Source organism: Ipomoea nil, unplaced genomic scaffold (genome assembly GCF_001879475.1).
Source record: "Ipomoea nil cultivar Tokyo-kokei standard unplaced genomic scaffold, Asagao_1.1 scaffold3087, whole genome shotgun sequence".
Lineage (NCBI taxonomy): Eukaryota > Viridiplantae > Streptophyta > Magnoliopsida > Solanales > Convolvulaceae > Ipomoea > Ipomoea nil.
In genome coordinates this window covers 3,429,814-3,451,369 of record NW_017619515.1, presented here as the reverse complement: position 1 = coordinate 3,451,369, position 21,556 = coordinate 3,429,814, and the positions used below count along the sequence as shown (strand labels likewise).

Below are 21,556 nucleotides of genomic sequence, written 5' to 3'. Positions count from 1 at the left end.
ACTAACTTAAGTTGTTCATAGCTGACCAACAGGTCACTCGAGAAATCTCGTAGCAACTATCAAAGTTGAGGTTCTGCACAGGTAAATCCCGCCTTGTTGGCAAAGGACCTAAATCAACTTAAGTTGTTCATAACTGACTTGCTCAGATCAAGAAAGCCAATAAACCGCTTCCATTGAGAGTTGAATTTGTAACCTTATGGTTACTAAGTCGACAATCTGACCAATGTTTTCTGGTTCATTTGTTGTCTGATAGAAGCACAGTATGGTTGGCAATCACTTCCATTTCTGTCACTTTGATTAATGTATACAGACTCAGAAAAACCAGGTGGTACAATATACTCTCTTTTCTATCCTAAGTCCTAACATCATCTATATCATAGGACAGACCAAAAAACTCCTGACTCTTGAGACATCATAGTATTGGTGGGGGAGGAGTTTCCCAGACATCAAACACATTCTCTTCACTGTGAAGCGCAAACAGCCGATCCCCGCCAATCGAGAAATCGCAGATCGAGCCACCATAGCTGCGACGAAGCCTCAACGTCAGAACCCAATCGGGGCCACAAAACACCGAAACACTGTCATTCATGGAAGAAAACAGCTGGCCTTGATGCAATGCCAGTTTAGGGTAGCAAGGTTCATCAGGCATCTTCCCTCCTTTCATCAGCCTGCTTCTTGAGCTCCACCTCACACTACTCCCTGCACTGCTCCTCAGGTCCATGAACCCTAAATCCTCGTACTCGTTCACCACGCACACCGAGCTCGTTTCTTCCATGGCGATCGCGTCCCTCACCCGCCTCTCGTCCGAGATGGGCGCCCCGATGTCGGACCACGACCACACCATATTCTTCGCCCGGAAATCGAGTAAACTGATGTAACAGTTATCCTTCCTCGGGAACAAAGTCGAAACTAACAGGCAGTTGGTGCCTTGTAGCCATTGAAGCTTGTCGGCATCGCCTAGAGACCACCCGGGCGGCTCGTAGAAGAAATCGGTTTGTTTTCCGGTGATTTGGTCCCAAACACCAATCCCATACTCATTGCTTCTCCCTTTACAGCTAGAGAAAATAAGGTTATGATCAGAGCTGAAACTTAGAGCTCCAGCTGTGAAGCTTTTGTTCTGGTTTTCATGGCGGACATGGAACTTATACCTTAGCTCTCCATTAGAGGCATTGAACAATCCCAGCCCTCCATCTCCCCTCCCCAACCTCTCACAGGCACTGATCACAATCTTCCCGGAATCAATCCACCCTGCATCATTAACTCTCTGATAATCAAGATTGATTGGAGGGTGTTCTTCCATCATCCAATCATAGACGTGAACCATACTCCCATGAACCACGCAGCAGCCGCCGTCCGGGGCGGCTCTGATGGCGGTGCCGTCCCCGGGGGCGCGGCCGGTGGTCGACCGCGCCAGGCGGAGACGGTTGCCGTCGAATGGGCCCCACTTAGCTTCCCTGACGTGATCCAAGACTCCATAAAACAGGGCCTCCCTGTAAACCAGCTTCTCCGGGACATTCGCCGGAATGTAAAGCTCCCCTGTTCTGAGAAGGTCGAGGATGACGGCGAAGCAATCCGGGTTCCGGTCAATGAAGTGTTCGGTTGTAGTGGCGTCCGATTGCAGGCTCCAATTATCGTCAAACATAGCTCCGAACACCGAATTCCGGCCGGCGTTCGCTAGCGTCGTGGCGGTGGTTTCGAATACTCTTCCGCCTACATTGAATCTCACCCTATCTCTCTGAATTCCCATTGAAGACGACGACAGAGTAAATCAACCCAAACCTTAAAACTTTATCTTAAACCCCCCGAAAATTTTTCCGGCCAGGAAACAAGATCAATCCCAGAAAATATCTTGAACTAAAAAACAAAAACACAGCAAAAAATTCTTGAATTCAACAACCTCTATAGAAGGAAATATTGATTACAGGAAGCAGGAAATAATCCACAGAGACAAAAGCAGATTTTTTCTTGAAGACGCGTCATCAAGAACAGGGGAAAAGTAGTCGGAGAAGAAGAAAGAAGAAGAGGAAAATGATCAGAAGTGGAGAAACTGAGGTCTGGGTATTGGAGACTGAGGGATTTGAAGAGGAGGGTTTTAAAGAATTCTCAGATTTGCGAAAATTTGAGGGATTGGAGCGGTTGTCGTTCAAAAAATCAAATAAAAATTTAATCTTTGATTTTCTCTATTCAATTCTTTGATTTCTTTCCCCTTTCTCTCTCTTTCGCTTTATTATCTCTCTCTTTCTGGTCTGAACATAGCTTTTATAAATCAATTTGTAATGTCTGAGGTGGGGTCAACATTCGGCCATAGGATGTCCGCCGTTGGATTGTTCTAGTCAGTCTTCCATCCCACGGCTGAAAATAACACGTTTTTTTGGACAATTAGTTCAGTTTATCACAAGTTACAAATTCGAGTTTTAATGGAAACAGCCTATTAATTTTCTTAGTTTGAACCATCAAATTATAGACATTAAAATTAGTTTCTCTCGAAGCTCAAAAAAATTAATTTCTCTCTTTATAATTTTTTATCGTCTAAAGTTATAAAATGAAAATTTTCTCATTATATATTAATAAATAATGATTGATGATTTCTCTCTGTCACCCAATAAAAGAAAAAAAAAAAACTTGTTTAGTTTATATTTTTAAGGTTTGATAGGTCAACTAAAGTCAGTCCATGGGGAAAAGAGAACGTTTCTTGTGGGTTATTGTTTTATTGCTTCCATGATTTTCGATTAAATTTCCTTTTGTGACGATAATTGAATACTATTTGGTAAACTTGGAAGCTGTCATAATGTCACGTATAGTATTTATTGGACTTTGTGACAATAATTAACATTTGGCCGACCGTTTCAAATGAATATTATATGAAAATGGAGATGAAAATATGAAATGTCATTAAACAGATGAGATAAATACATAATAATAATACACTAATACTACTAAAAAATTGTCAATTTTTATTCACTTTTTTACCATTTAAAAAGTGAATGAAAATTTTAATTTTTTAAATGACGAAAGAAACGTGCAGTCATTATTCGAAAACGTACACTACGTAAATTGTATCTTATAACCTTAACTGCCAAAAGACCATAAGGAGGTTAATTGGTTTAGGTTGCACATAGTTAATCACTTAATCGGCCCAAACTACGAACTAAGAACGCCAAAGGCCGCTTTCATTAGGAGTTGAACTAAGTTAGGTTTTTTTTTTTTTTCTTTTAATGATGAGAAAAACACACAGCTACTACATGAAGCCGTACACTTGTAAACTCATAAATGAGAGGGAAAAAAGTTTGGGAAGAATAAATGAGAGGTAAATCTCACTAGAGAGATTTTGTGTTACGAGTTTGATTGAGAATGTGTTTGCAAAAATTGAACATGCAACATTTTTGTATGAGAATCATGTTTTACCCACTTAACCATCTTTTTTACTATTATATTTCTTTTATCATAGTTTACTACAAGAAAAAATTAAATTTACCAACAAAAAAATCTGTAAGTAAATTATTGAAATTCATGTGTATTTAAATTCACCAATGGGTATTCGTAAGTAAAATATTAAAATATGTAGGTATTTAAATATGTTGGTGTTTCCTTATTTTACATTTAAAAAAAAAAAATCACCTTATTTTTTTTAGTTTACATTAATTTTTAATCGTTGATCTAAGCTCATCTAATAAATCAAATATGTCTGCATTGTCGCACCGGGAAGGGCTATCGTATCTGATCCAAGATATAAACTAGTGAATACTACTATGGGTTGTGACAAAATTTACTATCACAAATAGAAAAACAAAATTTAAAAATATAAACATGAAAATCTTGAAACTAAAAATAAGCCCAACTGCCCCACTAGTACACATGCACCAAGTTTCAGTTTAGTTTTACTTTTAATATTTTTTTTCTTATATTTATAATGTTTTAAGTAGTAGTGGTTTGTAAGCAAAGATGGCGATGTGGTGGAGTTGTGGTTATCATGAAAAAGAAGGAAAGGGTTTGGCATTTGTCAACAGTAGGTGAGAATTCACTTCAATTAATTAATTAAAAATAAAAATCTGTACAAAAAAATATGTAAACTTTTTTTTTTTAAACTATGTAAACATTTATAAATACCATGTTGTTACATTAGCTCATCAGAAACATAGTTGTCACAAATAGGGAGAACCATGCTTCAAAACTGCAATTTTTAACAAGAAGAAATTAATATTAGAAGGAAAAAACTTGCAACTATTATACATTAATTAAAATGTGTAGTGTCGGTACATTTTAATCATATATAATAGTTTGCAAATTACACAACAGAGGTCAATTGGATTATAAAGACTCTGCGCAATAGATTTGACCGAGGGGTAATTAAACTACTAATTTTGGTCATCCATTGTAATGACATGCATTATTTCATACTAGTATTTTTCACCCGTACATTACACGATAAGAATTTGTTATAATATTTTAATAATATTTAGATCGATATATAATATTTTTGTTAGATCCTTTAACAAAACCCACTCTTCTTGAATTCAATCTCATCTACCCCAATTAAAAAAAAAAAAAAAAAAAAAACGTTTTGGTTACATTGTGTAGGTTGCGATAGATTTGGTTTCTTGGAATAATCATCATTTTTTTTTTGGGAGGGGTGGGTGTGGATGTGTGTGGTGGTGGTTGGGGGGGGGGGGGGGAGGGTGTTGTTATTCATATATGCATATCTTTTTACATTCCTAAATCTTAACCATTCATTGTATGATACCTAAGCTACTAACTTCTCATGAGTCATGATATTGCATGTTGTAAGCCCTAGATATTGTTAGGATTATTTTATCAACAATTCAAAAAACTAAGGAAGATTGATGTGACAATTCTTTTTTTTTTTTTAAATTAGTAAACATATACTCCCTTGTCCCATTTTATGTGTGTGATTCGATTAACGAGGCTTGACTGAAGTTATTTTTAATTCAATTTTTCATAATATTAAGTTTATTATTGATATACAAAATTTATATATTCAGAAACTACACTAAAAATACTATCAAAAAAATAAATTAAAAAGGAGTAAAAATACTAAAAACAAATTTTTTAAAAAAAAGTTAGTTTGACCAATAAATAGTAAGTTTGACAGATAAAATGAAAACGAGAGAGTAAATTTTTTTAAAAAATATTTAAACTTTTGAACTCAAAATTAATAATTACTCAATTTTATCAACTAAGTGCCTTAGTACTCAAATATAGTCTTGAGTTAGTTTCTGACATGAGCTTCTTTGAACAAAATGATCTTAATTCAAAAACTTAGTTACTGAACTGTATTCAAATGTAATAACTCGTAAACTGTACTAAAAAATCTTCTGTAATAAATACAACCAAAAAGGTATATATTAACAAACATATATTACACTCATAACTTCAAATACACAAATCATATTTTATCTACTTAGCTTTCCCTTCTTAGAGGCATTTTGTGAACATCTTTGACACACATGGATGAGAATTGGAGTAGGTACATCTATCCATTGAGTTAAATGAGAAGGGTAAAAATAACTTCATATCATGCTTTTGGTTGTGGGTAGGCTCACATGCCCTAGTAAATAGGCTGGCAGCCTGACACAATCTGTTTAAGAGTTAAAAACCCTAGCTAGATACACCCATTCTCATTTCAAATACAGAGTAATAATGAGGGAGTATCATATCTTGACACTTGCCATTAAAGTGCATGACATGACCATTGGAATGGAAGATGTCATGTAAGTGATGTAACTAATATCTTTCTGTTTTAGTGATGTTAGTTATAGCCTATACCACCATTTTCAATAGTCCAAGATTTTGTAAAAAGATTTAGCTAGAATTTAAATAGGAAAAAAAAAAAAAGGAGAAAACAATTCATGAGAGTTTTTACCAGTTAGCGAATAGCGACTACTCTTAACGCGCCCAACAAGCGTGTGTAGTACACGTGTCCATTAGGTGCTACTGGACCAATTGCATTTTTTTTAAGTTTGTGGGGCCCACTTCAAGAAAAAAAAAATCATCACTCCGATGACAATTCAAATATTCTCTCTCAAACACACTCTTTCTTTCACCTAGGATCCAACCTCCTTAAAAACTGAGCTAAAATTCTTATTGGGAATGGTCTAATAGTGATGTAGTTAATCGTCCATTCCTTTTGTTTTTCATACATTACTAAATTCACATCACACCACTTAGTAATTTGGAACAATTAATAAATAAATTGTTAATATAAATATCGATCATAAAGAACTTTAAAGTAGGTTGTGATTTAAGCCTATACTAAATTTTATATATATATATATATATATATATATATATATATATATATATATATAACAAAAAATCATATCTCGCAGGATAAAACTAACATATACATGATAACATGAATGCATAAAGTCATGACTGTACTTTTATATTTTGTTACAACTAAAACTATGAGTTCAATATATATCTTAAAGGGCTATTGGAGTTTATAAAATGAAATTGTCGGGTAGCTATGTATTTGCCTCAAGTTCTCAATGTTAAATTAAATAAATAAAAAATAAGAAACAAATATCTTTGATCTTAAGTTACTGGTGAATTGTACTAGGACTATGTGGTCTAATGGTATCCGGGTTGGACTTTCATTTGGAAGGTTGTGAGTTCAAGGATCAGTGGAGGCGTTATTGGGCATTCAAAAAAAAGTTACTGGTGAATTGTTATTTTGGTCCCTAATTATTTTAGGTGCTTGATTTTAATCCATGAGTTATTTGAGAGATTGGACTTTTAGTCATTTGACCTAAAGTTTCCACTTTTAACCTTAACAATTTAAATATTAATATAGCATCTGACTATAGATCAAAGTATTATAAAATCACCCGCTCAAATAACTCAAAAGCTAAAACTAAATATGTAAAATAATTAGAAACTAAAATAATAAATCACCAATAACTTAACGAACCAAAATTGCTTCTTTTCTTTTTCCCAACAACAAATGATAATGAATTAAAATAAGAAAATTTATCTTAAAGTTGAAGCTAAAATTTAGTTGCATATATAATAATGGGCATCCTTGCATTCATGGCCTCGTTTGTGATTGGATATATCAACTGTTTCCACTTCAGGAAAACTCCAAAGTGTGCAGTGCCACCATTTTTAAGATAAGTATGTATGTATATATAATATGTGGTGATTAATTCATTGATTGGTTCACCAACAATATAATAAAGATGTTTAGCTAACTATGTCATTATGTTCAAATCCATCATCATTCTTTCTTCATTAACTCTTCCTTATCTCACTAATTAAATTAACATCTGCAAATACCATTTAGGGCCTTTTGCTCTTTTTCTTATAGTATATAGGTACGATTATTACAAAGTCATTTACTTTAATTTACGAAAAAATCCGTACATAATCGCACTCAAAGGTGAGTGTTCTGAAGATGGTGGTAAAATTATAACATTTGATTTCTGAACATAAAAAAGTGTGAATGTATCCACACGATCACATTTTTTACCGGGGAAGTTGTTTTCATTTAAACTCTCGCATATATATATATATATATATATATATATATATATATATATATATATATATATAAATCCGGTTCATATATAAGACCCACTCCCCAAGTGAGAACCTTTGGCCAAATCCAAAATATAGAGTGCAAGATCTTATGGATAGGAAATCAAGTAAATAATGAGCAGTGCTATTTTCATAAATATTACATACTTTCAAAATTTATAATATTTATGAAAATAACTCCTTTTTTTTCCTTCATTTTCAATTGTTAAATCTACTATCGATTGTTTGGATTTGTCTATAGGTTTTCACTTGTGGCATGGTTCTTTATATATATATATATATATATATATATATATATATATATATATAGCTTGATAATTGTAATCTTATGAATTTAGGTGTGGGTATTTTGTTTTGTTTCCTCTTTAAGAGTTGATGTTAACACTAAAGTGGAGAAACATTATATTGATGAGACTTTGAATATAGTAGGCCAGGTCAGCAAAAGCGTACCCTAGAAGAGATCAACCTTATCTTTCTCAAAAAAGACTGGCTCAATGCTCATGGCTGGAGTAGTGGACTTATACTATGATGAATTTTCTAAACCGTCGCAGGGGATAGACTATACAGCATAGATGTTGATGTCTTTGGATTCAAATGTATATCTTTTAGGTCAAAGAAGAATGTCCATTACATATATCACATATGACTTGGTCAAGTAAACTTTAGAATTTGGGCCCAACATGCTTGCTTTATAATTCCTTTCAATTGAAAAATAAAAATAAAAAGTTAAAAAACTCCAATCCTAAGGTGCGTTGTCTTGTCCATAGGGTCTTGTAGAGAAAGTAAATTGTAAAATGTATATCGTTGAATTAATGTCGGGTGAAAGTTTAAAGGGCCAAATATACAATTTTGTCATTGAAACATGACGATGACTGCTACACAAGTAAAATTACGCTTTCGCTATTAGTTATAACTTTTGATTTTGATTTAGATTTAGTGGTAAGCGCTCGATTCAATAACTTACTATACTATTGGATTCCAAAAAAGTTAAATATCCTACTTGTTTTTGACTACCAAACACAACTAAAAATCTGGCACTCATTAAAAAAATTAAGTTATTTACTTAAGGATCCAAATGGAAGGTGTTGTGAGGCCTGCAATAACCCTTTTTCAGCACTAGTTAAGACAACAAATTGTTTTCTTTATTACAATCTCTTTGTTGGAAACTTGTAGTGTCAAAGACTTGAAGCTCTGCTCAGGAAGATATTTCCTTCAAACAGACAAATAAATTAAAGCAGTGTGTATTTAGAGACTTACATTTGGAACCTCATCAAGCTAATAGTGGTCAACTAAGTCAAAATTGGCTAATATGCTATATTGCTAACTATTTTACCAAACAGAAACCTATTGAGATAATTAAAGTTAATGGCTGAACAAAGGCCTATTTAGGTCTAACAGTTGCTGGAAAAATAATGAGCCCTATCTGTTGACAAGTTTCAATTGTTTGCACAACATCAATGAGGGCATAATCCAATTCAAAACTAAGCAATAGCCTAGGTAAACATTTCCACTTTCCCAATTTTAGTTAAAGAATTTCCATGAAAACTAATAAATGTATTGAATAAAGAAACTCAGCTGAGTATGACTTCCCCAAGGTTTGACTCCTCAAGCTCTGCATCCAGATCAGATGTGCATCTTCATTCAAGAACAAGGCCATGTTGGGGGGGAAATGGCACTTCGATAAAAAACAAGCATATGCAGAGCATGATCCATATGTAGCTTTAGAGTGATTTCCTAGTGTAATAAGGGCCATTAGTTTTCATTCAAATTGGCTTGCGTATTCACCCTGTAGATGAATTAATTACTGCATGAAGCTAATCCTGTAAATTTATTTTACCAATATATCCAAAGAGAAACATAGTATGTTTACCTTATGTGTGCTTCTGAAAATGGACACAAACCTTGAGCCCATGCATTGTTCAACCTTAGTTTTCATCCTTCTAAGCAACTGGACACAGGACTGCTCAAGCCACTCCAATCAAAAACTGCTGCCACAAGGTTATGCCTTTTTTCTGCCTCTCTTGATTTTTTTGGAGAAACGATCCTTGGGGTTTAAATGAATTTCAAAAAGCATCTCTGTCCAAAGTGCTTCAAACTGGTCATGGAATCCTTCTTGAAACCAATCCATTATTTCTGGAAAAAGTTCTCTGGGGTTCATCTCCCACAATTTCTTCAGCATCACACAACTGTCAATAGTTCCCCCTCGACTATTCAGTCTATTTAAGAGATTCCCAACACGCTTATGCCCCAATGCTTCGGGTCTCAAAATGCTAGCTGGTGAGGCCGCCATGAATTTCCTTGCAGCTTTTAAGCATGGTAGGACTTGACCATCGAGCAATGCATAGGCAAACACCACTACACATTTCATATTATCTTCAATGGGCAAAGAATGTCGTGGGAGCTCCCACAGGTGAGGGCCAAAAGTAGCATCAACCCAACAAAAAACACGGTCAGCCAATGGGCAATAGTATGGTTTTGGATCTGAGAGGGGGGCAGAAAAACTGCACAAAGACTGACCATATTTAACAAGCCAATTTGCTTTCACACTTGTTGCTCCATGAATATATGGCCTTTTTGAATGCAGCAGTTCACTGTACACTAAAAATTCGGGTGCAGACTTTGAAACAGATGACCGGCGATTGAGGAATACAGTTTCATTAACCATGCAAGCTTGGTAAGAAACCGCATTCACTTTTCTATCTCTTTCAGATGGACCAGAAACTCTCTTAGTGCGTTTAGCAACCCTGTCAGCCCAGCCAGCATAGATAGCTTGTCCCAAGATCTCCTCCTCATTTGATTGAAGAGAATGTTTGTTCGAACAAACCCTCCAAGCAGCTTCTACATCCTCAATGGTCCCATAACTCCATGAGAAATCCTCATGTAGTTCACATTTTGTGTTAAACACTAGACGAAGAAGCTGCTTCCTCAGTTTAGACATTTCTTCCATGGTCTTTAGGTGTAATGCATTCTCAATGCAGAATACTGCTGGATTCCCTGACAGTTCAAAACACTGCAAAGCACAAGCTATGGTCAAAGCATCACTAGTGGGGTTTAAAAATTTTGCTCGGGAGACTCTAGCAATTTCTTTCAACTTCTTTTTCCTCAATTTTTCTTCCTTCTCATCACTTCTCTCACATTCCTGCTTCAAGCCATCTGGATCAGACTGTGTTTGTTCGAACTCCATAACAAAAGGATTTGACAAGCTCAAAGCTGCAGCTGCTGCAACTGCATAAGCCAAAACTGTATTTGCCCGTTTATAATCTTTAACTTTCTGCATCATCTGAATAACTGTAAGGAGCATACGGGAGTGGCGAGGACTCATTGGGAACTGTGACATGACCTTCCCAAGAGGCGTCAACCTTCCTTTGACATCAAGTGCTTCAAGAACTTTTAAGCACCGCTCTGCTTCAACTAAGGCAGTCGGCTCAGGAGGAGTTGGGAAAGGGAAATTTGCAACCTGAAATTACATGGAGATGAGAAGGGTCCATTAGTAATGCACAAGGAAATACAATAAGCACAGCAACCCTTGTTATACCACCCATTTGTTGTTTAGATAGGAGGAAAAGAAGTAGAAGGAAGGAGGCACTCGTGGGGACCAAGTAATCCATGTGAAAGTGTTTGCAAAAGAGGAAATTAGGTCTGGGTAAATTTGCTAAACCTAGTACAAAATTATCTCCATGCGGGTTATTTTTACAAGGTTAGAAACCTGTGCATATGGTGGTGCCATAATTGTAAGCAAAAAAGTTCAATGCTAAACTTACCTTGCCAATATGCATGGATTTCATAAGGAGCACAACACCATCCACAGGTACTTTCAATATTTCAGCATCTGAGAAGGGAGCAAATATGTCATTAAAGACTGCTGATGAATAAAGGCGATAGCAATGACCAGGTCCAGTTCTTCCTGCTCTCCCTGCACGTTGGGCAGCTGAAGCCTTACTTATCCATTGGACTTCATACGTTTCCATCCCATTGGAGGAGTTGTACCTTTTTACTTTTTCTCTACCTGTGTCAACCACATATTTTATACCTGGAATTGTCAAAGAGGTCTCAGCCACATTGGTAGCAATAACAATAAGGCGCTCTCCCTCCTTGACTTCTTCAAATACACGAAGCTGAGCAGATGCAGGAAGCATGGCATAGAGGGGTAGAACACACATAGGACCAGCACAATGAATACTGGGAGCAACCATGTTGTTGCTCAATTGGGAACTAGAGGCATTTGATTCACCCTCAGCAGTGACAGGAGCAACTTCTCTTCCAGTAGACCCAGATGCAGAGGCTTTTTTCCCAGACAAAGCTTCAAAAGCAGCCTTCAATGAAGCAAGGTTTCCATCTTCTCCCAAGGGAACTGCAAATTTACCATCAGAGTCCGAGGAATGCTGATTTAACAGATCCTCCCCATCAGAACAGACTTCCAGATCACTATCATCCTCCGAATCATAGGACATATCTGATTCATCCTCATAGGTATCCCCATGCTCCTCATCATAGGAATTAAAACGATCAGTTATTTCATGACTAGAGTTCTCATTTACCTCAAATGCCTCATTTATCTCCTGCATATCTTTTTCTTCGGTGGGTTTTAATGCAGACATTGAAAGTGCCTCATTCTTTTCCTTACAATTTTTCTCAACTATTTCCTTAGAAGCTTTACGTAGCTTCCGGCACAAGAACTCAATCTCCCTCTGTCCAGTTACAAAAACAAGTATGCCACCAGCAGGCAACCTTTTGTGGATAGACAATACTTTTTTATAAGCTTGACCAACATAATCTACAATCTCAGTTCTCTTAGAGAAGTGTGTAGTAACTGGGAATTGTCGTGTTGGGACTTCTATTACAGGTGGAGGATCATGAAAAACTCTTCCCCCAGACACAAAGTCCTCAACCCGCAATGTAGCACTCATCAGCACAAGTTTCAGAGGATATATCTTTTCTTTGCAGCTTACTATATCTCCTGACATAACTTTCTTATGCTGCTCTGCATATTCCCTCTGCCATATAGAATTAAACAAGTTAATTTTGACACCAAAATGAAATAGAATTACACAAGAAACATAATGTAGGGGAGTAAATGAGCTATCTTTGACAGGTCTCAAATGAAAATGGAAAATAAAATGGAGAGCATAAAATATACAGATCCAGTTACCTGGCGCTCTCTTATTACACGAGAAAGCATTCCAACAAGAATATCTGTGTTCAAGCTCCTCTCATGAGCTTCATCCAAGATTATGACTGAGTAACGTCTTAACAGAAAATCATTCTGCACTAAAGATACATATTAATAGGTGATAGACTCGGCACTGAAGAGGAGTAAATTATAACTGTAAAGCCATTAAGAAAGGAGTAACATTTTTTTTTCACCTGAATAACCTATACAACTATAGCATCCGGTACTATTATCATACCTGCACTTCTCGAAGCAAAATTCCATCTGTCATGAACTTGATTGAGCAATTATCCCCCACCTTCCTATCATGCCGAACTTGAAAGCCAACCTCTTTTCCTATATGGAATCCAAGCTCAAATGCCACTCGTTTGGCAGTTGCAAGTACAGCAACACGGCGGGGCTGGGTAACACCAATAATGCCCCTTCTTCCATCATCACTTTGGGATCCAAATCCAGCTTCATAAAGAAACTAGAAAAAATAAATAAGCACAGTTATACGGAAAGGATGTTTTAAATAAAGAAGAAAAGGAAGAATATAATGTACTTCATAGAAAAAAACAACTGAAGCATTGTTCACCTGGGGAACTTGGGTAGTCTTGCCACAACCAGTCTCACCACATATAATTACACAAGTATTCTCATTAATGGCTTCCATTATCTCCTGCTCCATCATGACTATTGGAAGATCCTTCCTTTTGTTCTCAACCTCTGTTGGTCTAGAAACATGCACTACAGTCGGGGCAATAAAAGACCTTGGTGGAGGACAGTCAGCCAGTTTAGCTTTCTGATTTTCATCAACTCCAACCTGTCCAATTTATTTAAAAGAAATTAGCTGATAGAAAATAACAAAGCAGGGAAGGAAACAATTTTCTTTGAGAATATGCATATATAGCCAGAGCTGTACCATTATTCCTGTCCTTTCTTCATCATGACAACTTGAGGTGGAAAGTGGATTTTGCATATATTTAGGCATTAATGGCTCATTAGTTTCATCTGTTGCATGCCTAACTGGGGTGAGAGAATCTCCATCTAAAGCGTGAGGTTTATTCTGCAAATGAGAAGTTTCTAAATACAAAGATGTGTCAGACACATCTTTGATTACTGGTGACTGCAATGGGCGGTCATTGACAACAAAAGTACATTGCATTCCATCAGATTCTTGCGCATCATCACACAATATGCTATCAGCAGTAGTCTTCTTAGAGGGTCGATCACCACTTGGCACTTCTAATCCTGCTTTAGAATACTGCACTTCTCTTCTCCTCTTCTCCCTGGTAGTTTCAGCCTAACAAAGATTAGGTGTGTCACTTAAGCTACTCTACATTAAGCTTTAAGTTATATAAAAGTGCTGTCAATGTAACATTACAAACCTGACCCAAGTTCCTCGAAGACCACATAAGTGAATAAGCAGTGTCCCCAATCTTATACTTCCTGTAATGTAAATCAAGCATGTGTTTCTTTAATAACGCAAATATAATCAGACAGTATTATAAGAAATAACGAAGTGGCTCTTACGCCATGGTCTCAAGGCTTTCCGACAAAAGGATAGCCTTTTTCTCTTCCTCCTGTATATGAAACATTAACTCATTAAAATCTCATAATATACTGAGTAAACATATCAGAAGAATTTGAAAACTGCCAAAACCACACACCTTGAGCTTCTCCAGCTTCTTCTTATGGGATTTTCCTAACTTAGAATTGCTCTTAGCCTTGGAACCTTTCAACATCTGACAAGCCATTAAAGAAAATCAGATGCACCTTATCATGTATCGTATCATACATATGAGTTACGCCGTTACGACTCTAGAACCCTCAAATTTTAAAATTGTGTTGTATTAGATTTGGAAATTTTTTAGAACATTTCAAGACTATCAAGCTCTACAAGATTCTTCGTAGTTAGAAAATGAAGCAGAGAAGAAAACCAATTAGTATTAAGGCAGTAAGACAAAATTGAGAAGTAACTCATACAACACAAAGCCAACTAACAAGAAACACTTGGCAGTAAGTTGTTGTTACAGTAAGAAAAGAAGATCACACAATGAAGGGAAAAGACAGTAAGAATGCCAACAGTAGATAGCTGACTGGCGGCGAGGCTTAGGTGAGGTGAGAGCTGAGAGGAGCAGAGGGCGTCGGCCATCGGCGTTGGAGAAGCAGAAGCCGAGAACAAAGATCGTCGGACGACTCGGGTGTCGTCGGAGAAATTGAGAGAATCTGGATTCTGGAATGGTCTTAGGGAATCAAGGGATAAGGGATTAGCTGATTAGGGATTTAGTTAGGGGATTTCAAATATGGATGGCAACGGGGCGGGTCCGTTCCCTCGGGAATTTGGCGGGGACGGGGAATCCCCATCGCCGGTCACAGTACACAGTATGTATTCCACAAATTATACTATTATTGTTGTTATACACAGTACATAGTATGTATTCCACAAATTCACAGTACACAGTATGTAACTATGTATTCCAAAAATTCACAGTACACAATATGTATTCCACAGTATGTATTCAATAATATATTCCAATGTATACAAAGTATATACACTTACTTGTGAAGGCTGTGATGGAGGCCTATGACTGCCACTGGGACGCTTCATTGGACCGGCGACCGACGAAGCCTGCGACCGACGAAGCCTGCGACCAACTGCGACCGAGAAGCCTGCTGCCTGCGACCAACTGCGGCCGAGTAGCCTGCTGCCTGCAACTGGAGGCCTGGAGCGTGACCGGCGATGGTGATGGAGGCGGCTGCCGGCTGGAGCGTGACCGGCGAGGCGGCGACGCTGCGTGAGAGACGAGAGTGAGGCAGTGGGCGACAGGCAGGGCAGAATAGGCTAGGGTTACTGAAATTTGAAATCACTTTTCTATCTAAATTCTAATTAAGTAATTAAGTAATAATCTAATTCCTAAAATAATATATATATATATATATATATATATATATATATATATATTCGGGGGCGGGGCGGAGCGGAGCGGTGAAGGGTATCCCGTATCCCGTCCCCATCCTCGGTCTCTGAAATTCGTCCATGTCCTCGACGAGGACATGGATCCCCAACGGCGACAGAGCACATTATTATCCCTGATTTAAAAAAAAAAAAAAAAAAAAAAAAAGGATTTAGGTAGGGAATATAAATATATAATTTGATTTTGGATTGGGTAATGGTATATTATGTAAGGGCTTGGGTTGACGGTATATAGAGAGGCTTGCGTTCAAATGCATCCATCCTTTTTCATGAGTCTGTGTGGACAAGTTATACACATTGATCTTCGCATTATGAATGCTTAGATTTTCTTTGTTTTTCTACCGGGGTTGTTTGGTGAATTTGTTGTACATTTAGGGGGCGTTTGGTTCAGGTTATATAACATAACCAAGGGAATGTAACATTCCAAAGTTCACATTCCGGTGTTTGGTTCATATTATCTTAGGGAATTTGACATTCCCAAGGAATGTCATATTCCATCCACATAGGATTTTGAAGGGAATGTGATTCCCTTCAAAATCTTAGGTAATGTAAGATAACCTTGGTTATCTTAAGGATATTATAGTGTGTATAAAAGATAACCCTAAACCAAACATGATTATATTACATACCCCAATTTTAACCAAACACAGGAATCTAACATTCCCAGTAATCTAATATTCCCAACAATCTAACATTCCCTAACGTAATCTAACATTCCGTGAACCAAACGACCCCTTAAAATGTTATTAATTTAATTTTAAGATTTTGTCCATGATTTTACGAACTGGTTTTGATGGTTACATAGATTTGCCTTTGTTAATGGTTCTCAGTGCGTTATAGTAGCTTCGTTTCATTTGTTCAGGGCATGAATAGTTGCACACACAAAAAAAAAAAAAAAAAAAAAAAAAAAGCGAAGTGCACAGAAACCAATTTGGGGCGAAACGTATAACGTGAATTGCACAACAAAAACAACAGGGTTTCGCATAAACAAATAGTAAAGTGCAGAGAAACAAACTTATTTGATAACAGATTATTATTTTTATAAAAAAGAATTGAAATATCAACTTATGGAATGCCCCCAATATCAACTTTTTTCAATTTTATATATATATATATATATATATATATATATATATATATATATATATAACGATAATCAATTTTGAACAATTTAATTTGTTTGTAATTGAATCCTCACGACATTACATTCGTAATTGAATTCCCACTGAATTATATATGATTTGTGTTAGAGTAGCTTGACTCTATTAGGGTTGTGCAAAAACCATCATACCCAAAATCTCGCCCGATTCGAAATCCGAACAAGGCCACAAGTAGGGTAGTCGAACCCGAAGCTAAGAAATCAAACTAGAAGTTTATTTAGACGGTCAGATGGATGATTGCAAATCGAGTAGGGTTAGGGTGAATGTCGTGTGTGTGTGATAGGCTAGGGTTCACCATTTATCCTACCATCACGTTGTTGCGCAATCGTGACTTCTCCAAGTTCCATGTCTTCTCTCTAATCTCTTGAGTATCTATTATCTTCTATGATCTCTAGTTATATGACTTATATGCTCTCTATTAAACAACTGCGTGTATTTGTCTTCTCTAGTTATCTTCTCATACTCAGTATCTCTGACTGTTTGAGTATCTTCCAGTGTTAAAAAGACGCTAGTGACCGATTTTATTTTATTTTTTTTAGGGGGTTATTCGTAAAAACAAAAAAAAAAAAATGCGATTTGGCCGCCTAGGCGCCCGACCGCGAAGGAGGTTGATTTCGGCGTTCCTCGACGCGGCCGGGCGCCGCCTAGCGCAATTGGCGCCTAGGCGCGATTTTTGCAACCATGGTCTCTTCGACGCCAGTGGTGTTGTGGAACTGTGGTGGAAGCCAGGTAGCCTGCAAGTCTTGAGGTATTCATACTCGTACGTGGTGTTCTGGTAGAAGCCTTTGCTTGAAACAATTGCCATTTGGGCCCACTTTATTTTAACCCTATCACAAATTGGCCCAATATCCATGCACTTTATTAATCATCAGCCTGCAATCCTGTATACTATATATAAATATAATTTTTTTAAAAATGGGACGGACATGTCCGGGGTCAGCCCTATTATTTAGCATGATAGTGTCACGTCAACTAGCATACACTATGATATATTTTTTTAAGAAGAAAACAATAACATATATCGATGATGATATACATTGTTGCAGAGGAATTGTAAATAATATTTTAAAACAAAATTATCAATGTGTGTTTCTTTCTTTCTTTCTTTACACCATTTTTTTATGTTTATTTTTGGTTGATGAAAGAAATCATAGTCATTATCTCAAAGTTTTTATCAGGTAAATCTATTCATATGTAATAGTTTAAAAATTGCACATAAAAAGATAAATCACACTAAAAGCTAGTTTTAAAAATTAGTAACAAAAATTAAACTCATAAACTTCATATACGAGACTTTATCACCTTCTTCCTTTATTTATATGGGGTCATCTATATTAGGCAACATTAGGTTTAGGTTTAAGTCCACTGGCCCCACCACCATTATAATGAATAATTGGCATCACATTGTTTACCCCACTCAAACTGAGGGGACGGGGCTTATTGTGCGCAGTAAGCAAAGGTCTAGTCTCTATGGTTCAGCTAAGTTACCATAATTTATATCCTTCCAGTTTCAAATGCTCTGTCGAGCCAGGGTGTGGTGACCATTGAGGTTGGGGATTCAACCTTTTGGGAAGAATGAATAATTGGCATCACATTGTTTACCCCACTTTTAGAAAAGTGAGAGATTATGGTGCTTATCTCAACCACCTTTCTCTATATATTGTTGTATTAAATTATTTTTAAAAAAATTGTAAATATTTCCTCACCAATTGTGTGTGTGTGTTTTTAAAAAAAAAAAAAAAAAAAAAAAAAGAGGGAAACTTATAATTACCAATCAATGGTATACACTGATAAATTTTATTCATGTATAATAGCCTACAAATTACACAAAAGATGTAAACTGCAATATGAAGATTCTATACGATAGACTCGACCGATAAGGTGTTGAAAATAATTGAACTCGTGACTTTCTAGTACGAAAATCATGCTCTACGTACTCAATGTTATAGAGTATTGAGGGATAGGTTGAGAAGATTACTCTTAGCCTTTGTTTTCATTTTTGAATTGAGTCTGATACGGTTAATTCTCGATTATACGTAGAGAGTATACAGTATGAGCGTAGACAAGAGAAAGTAGCTCAAAAGGAACTCTTATTCATAATTGTGTTATTGTGTGTTTCTAGAGAGTGAATTGTGTTGAAAATAATGAACCAAGTCGATTTACAAAAAATAATATATATATATATATATATATATATATATATATATATATATATATATCAACAAACAAAATGGAATTTATAATCCTTCAGATTATAATTCCAACCAACAAGAAAGGAGTAAGGATTTATTGCTTAAAAACATAATCCCTTGAACCGAAAGAAGAAGATCGAAGAAGAAAGATGGTTAGTACGAGTCGAGCGAAACACTCTTTCATTAAAACCTTATTTGCTACCTCCCAAAAGTGTTATGATCATTGTAGCCTAGGTTTCCCAGGATAAAAACGTACTACGGTTCAACATTTGAGCACCCAAACTAAGAACTCGGCGAGCAAGACAAGCTATGAACACAGTAGGCAAAGAAAGTGAGTAGAAGCAGAATTTTGAGGCTGGAAAACAATGTTTCGTGTACAGTGGTAGTGCTGTGTGTTGTTAAAAAACCTGCTTCTCACTACCTCTCTTATATAGGGGTGAAGGAGCCAAAAACTTTTAATGAGGCACTTTAAGGCACCCCCCACTACACCTTGTAACAGCAACATTTACCATGGGTTTCAATTCAAAAATAAAGATTGGAATTAATTCAAAGAATTAATTCCGTAACAGTAAGAATTGAACCCAACGGTCACATAAAGCAGTACAGGTTCGTGAAGTTTCGACCTTGGTGCCTTGTCTCGTCTCGGCCTCTTTTGGCCGAGACCACAGTTTCGGCCTATGGCTGAAACTTGGATGGCAGTTTGGCCCTTGCGGGGCTTGTATCAAGCCTTTTTCAATCTCTGCTAGTTGAAATTTGATTTCCACCCCACCCAAGAGAGCCTCTATGCTATACAATTCTACAAGCTTCAAAAGAGCTCTTGTATATAAGGGGGGAAAATCTTCATTCCAAAGCAATGTGGGACAAAAAGCTCACTTTTTCCCTTCATTTTCCAACTCAAATGGGTCTACTTTGAGAATCAATATCTCATTCACCCATTATCCGTTTTGAGCGTACAATATATCAATCTTTTCGTCTCACTACGAAGTATCCGAATCCACTTTGACCCGACCCAAATCGGAAGTGGACCCCACTGATAATTGTACCACAAAATAGCCACTTAACATGCCTTTTTATGCCATTTAAGCTATTTTTTCCAACATAACGCACCTTAAACACACAAACTACACACCTAAAGCTTTAGACTGACACAATTAAATTTTCAACAACTGACGCACCTTAAGCACATAGCACAAAAATTACGCACCTTAAACACAAAGACCACACACCTTAAGAAGGAAAACCACGCGCATTAAATTTGACCTAGATGCAAAAAAAAAAAAAAAAAAAAAAAAAAAAAAATTGCCACCGCATTTTTTTTTAATCATTGTTAATCATGAACATTGATTTATGCATGATCAATGACTATCATCTCACCGCACATCCCCACACCCTCCGCATTTAAATGTAATTCTCTCTCTCTCTCTCTCTCTCTCTATATATATATATATATATATATATATATATATATATATACATATATATATATATATACACACACACACACACACACACACACAAATATTACACATGGCTCTAGGAATTGCAAAATTAAAAAAATATATATATAACACTCGGCCAAGTTAGGCACCTAGTCGACCAGCCACTACATGGCGCCTAAATGGGAAAGCACCATGGTTGGGCAGCGCCTAGGCGCAATTTTTACAACACTGATCTCAACTAAAAATAAATTGATAATTTGAAAAATGTCATTTTCAGTCACTTAATAATAATTGACTTAATCCCTCAGTTATTGCAGTCTCCATATTTAGTTCCATAATTATCATCTCGGTGTCTCATATAGTCTCTCTTTCAATTACAAAATTTATTAAATATCTCGATGGTGGATATCGTCCCTCAATTTTCTTTCGAGTTTCGATGAATTATATTCACTGCCAAAATGATAAAAAAAAATTGAAAAATCGAAACAGCCAAACACATTGTGCTCAGATGACATTTTTTTCGAAAAACCCAAACAGCCAAGCACCTTGTGCTCAAATGACATGTAGTGACCTCTCCCATGTGGGAGGTCATGAGATCAAGCCTCAGTGAAGATGTTGTTGATTCTGCATGCTTCATTAGGTTGAGAAAGTATGTTCGAACATATACTACAACCTAATAGAATCAGCATTCAAAAAAAAAAATGTAATATTAGCTAAGACAAAATATAATTGAGTGATTGTGTCAACTATTTTTTCCTAATTAAAAGCTAAAGGCATCATTTCCCCTTATAACCTATTTAGCGATTAGCAAAGATAGTTTCATTTTTTTTTCTTAGTTGATTATTATAAAATTAAGAAAATTATATTTGTGTGTTGTTTATTGGTCGTGTAATAGTAATAGTACGTAATAGTAATAATAACAATAAATTGTGTTTGTTGATTTCTCTTTACTCTTTCAGATCCTCAATGAATGCAAATCATTAACCGGCATGTTGGATTTCGCATGCTCTAATTTTCTCTACTCATTTTTCTTTAAATATGATGGGGTTGACAACCACCCAAAGTTGTTGGAAAATTCA

General features: G+C 36.2%; 2 protein-coding genes across 3 annotated transcripts; both read right to left on the bottom strand.

Annotated features, from left to right (window-relative positions):
• Nucleotides 1-153: 153 nt before the first annotated feature.
• On the bottom strand, nucleotides 154-2,239 carry LOC109166266 (BTB/POZ domain-containing protein At2g24240). The gene has a single exon (XM_019315193.1). It carries the CDS (start codon nucleotides 1,745-1,747, stop codon nucleotides 413-415), a length of 1,335 nt encoding a protein of 444 aa, XP_019170738.1. The 5' UTR covers nucleotides 1,748-2,239; the 3' UTR covers nucleotides 154-412.
• Nucleotides 2,240-8,763: 6,524 nt separating this feature from the next.
• On the bottom strand, nucleotides 8,764-15,531 carry LOC109166265 (ATP-dependent RNA helicase DEAH13). Of its 2 annotated transcripts, none has more exons than XM_019315191.1 (11): nucleotides 15,273-15,531; nucleotides 14,380-14,454; nucleotides 14,243-14,292; nucleotides 14,098-14,158; nucleotides 13,632-14,012; nucleotides 13,305-13,541; nucleotides 12,966-13,196; nucleotides 12,707-12,820; nucleotides 11,319-12,551; nucleotides 9,428-11,014; nucleotides 8,764-9,343 (listed from the first exon to the last, which is right to left on the bottom strand). In XM_019315191.1, the coding sequence occupies exons 1-10, from the start codon at nucleotides 15,318-15,320 to the stop codon at nucleotides 9,557-9,559; spliced, it is 3,888 nt and encodes a 1,295-aa protein (XP_019170736.1). In that variant the 5' UTR covers nucleotides 15,321-15,531; the 3' UTR covers nucleotides 8,764-9,343; nucleotides 9,428-9,556. The 2 variants fall into 2 exon arrangements, with proteins under 2 accessions (XP_019170736.1, XP_019170737.1); XM_019315192.1 differs by having other exon boundaries at nucleotides 13,305-13,532.
• Between the last annotated feature and the right edge of the window lie 6,025 nt (nucleotides 15,532-21,556).

Coding starts and splice junctions, on each gene's coding strand:
- LOC109166266 (XM_019315193.1), bottom strand. CDS start 1,747: ATGGGAATTCAGAGAGATAGGGTGAGATTCAATGTAGGCGGAAGAGTA.
- LOC109166265 (XM_019315191.1), bottom strand. CDS start 15,320: ATGAAGCGTCCCAGTGGCAGTCATAGGCCTCCATCACAGCCTTCACAA. Junction 13,542..13,631: donor AAGAAAGGACAGGAATAATG/GTACAGCTCTGG, acceptor TCTTTTAAATAA/ATTGGACAGGTTGGAGTTGA. Junction 11,015..11,318: donor AATCCATGCATATTGGCAAG/GTAAGTTTAGCA, acceptor ATGTAATTTCAG/GTTGCAAATTTCCCTTTCCC.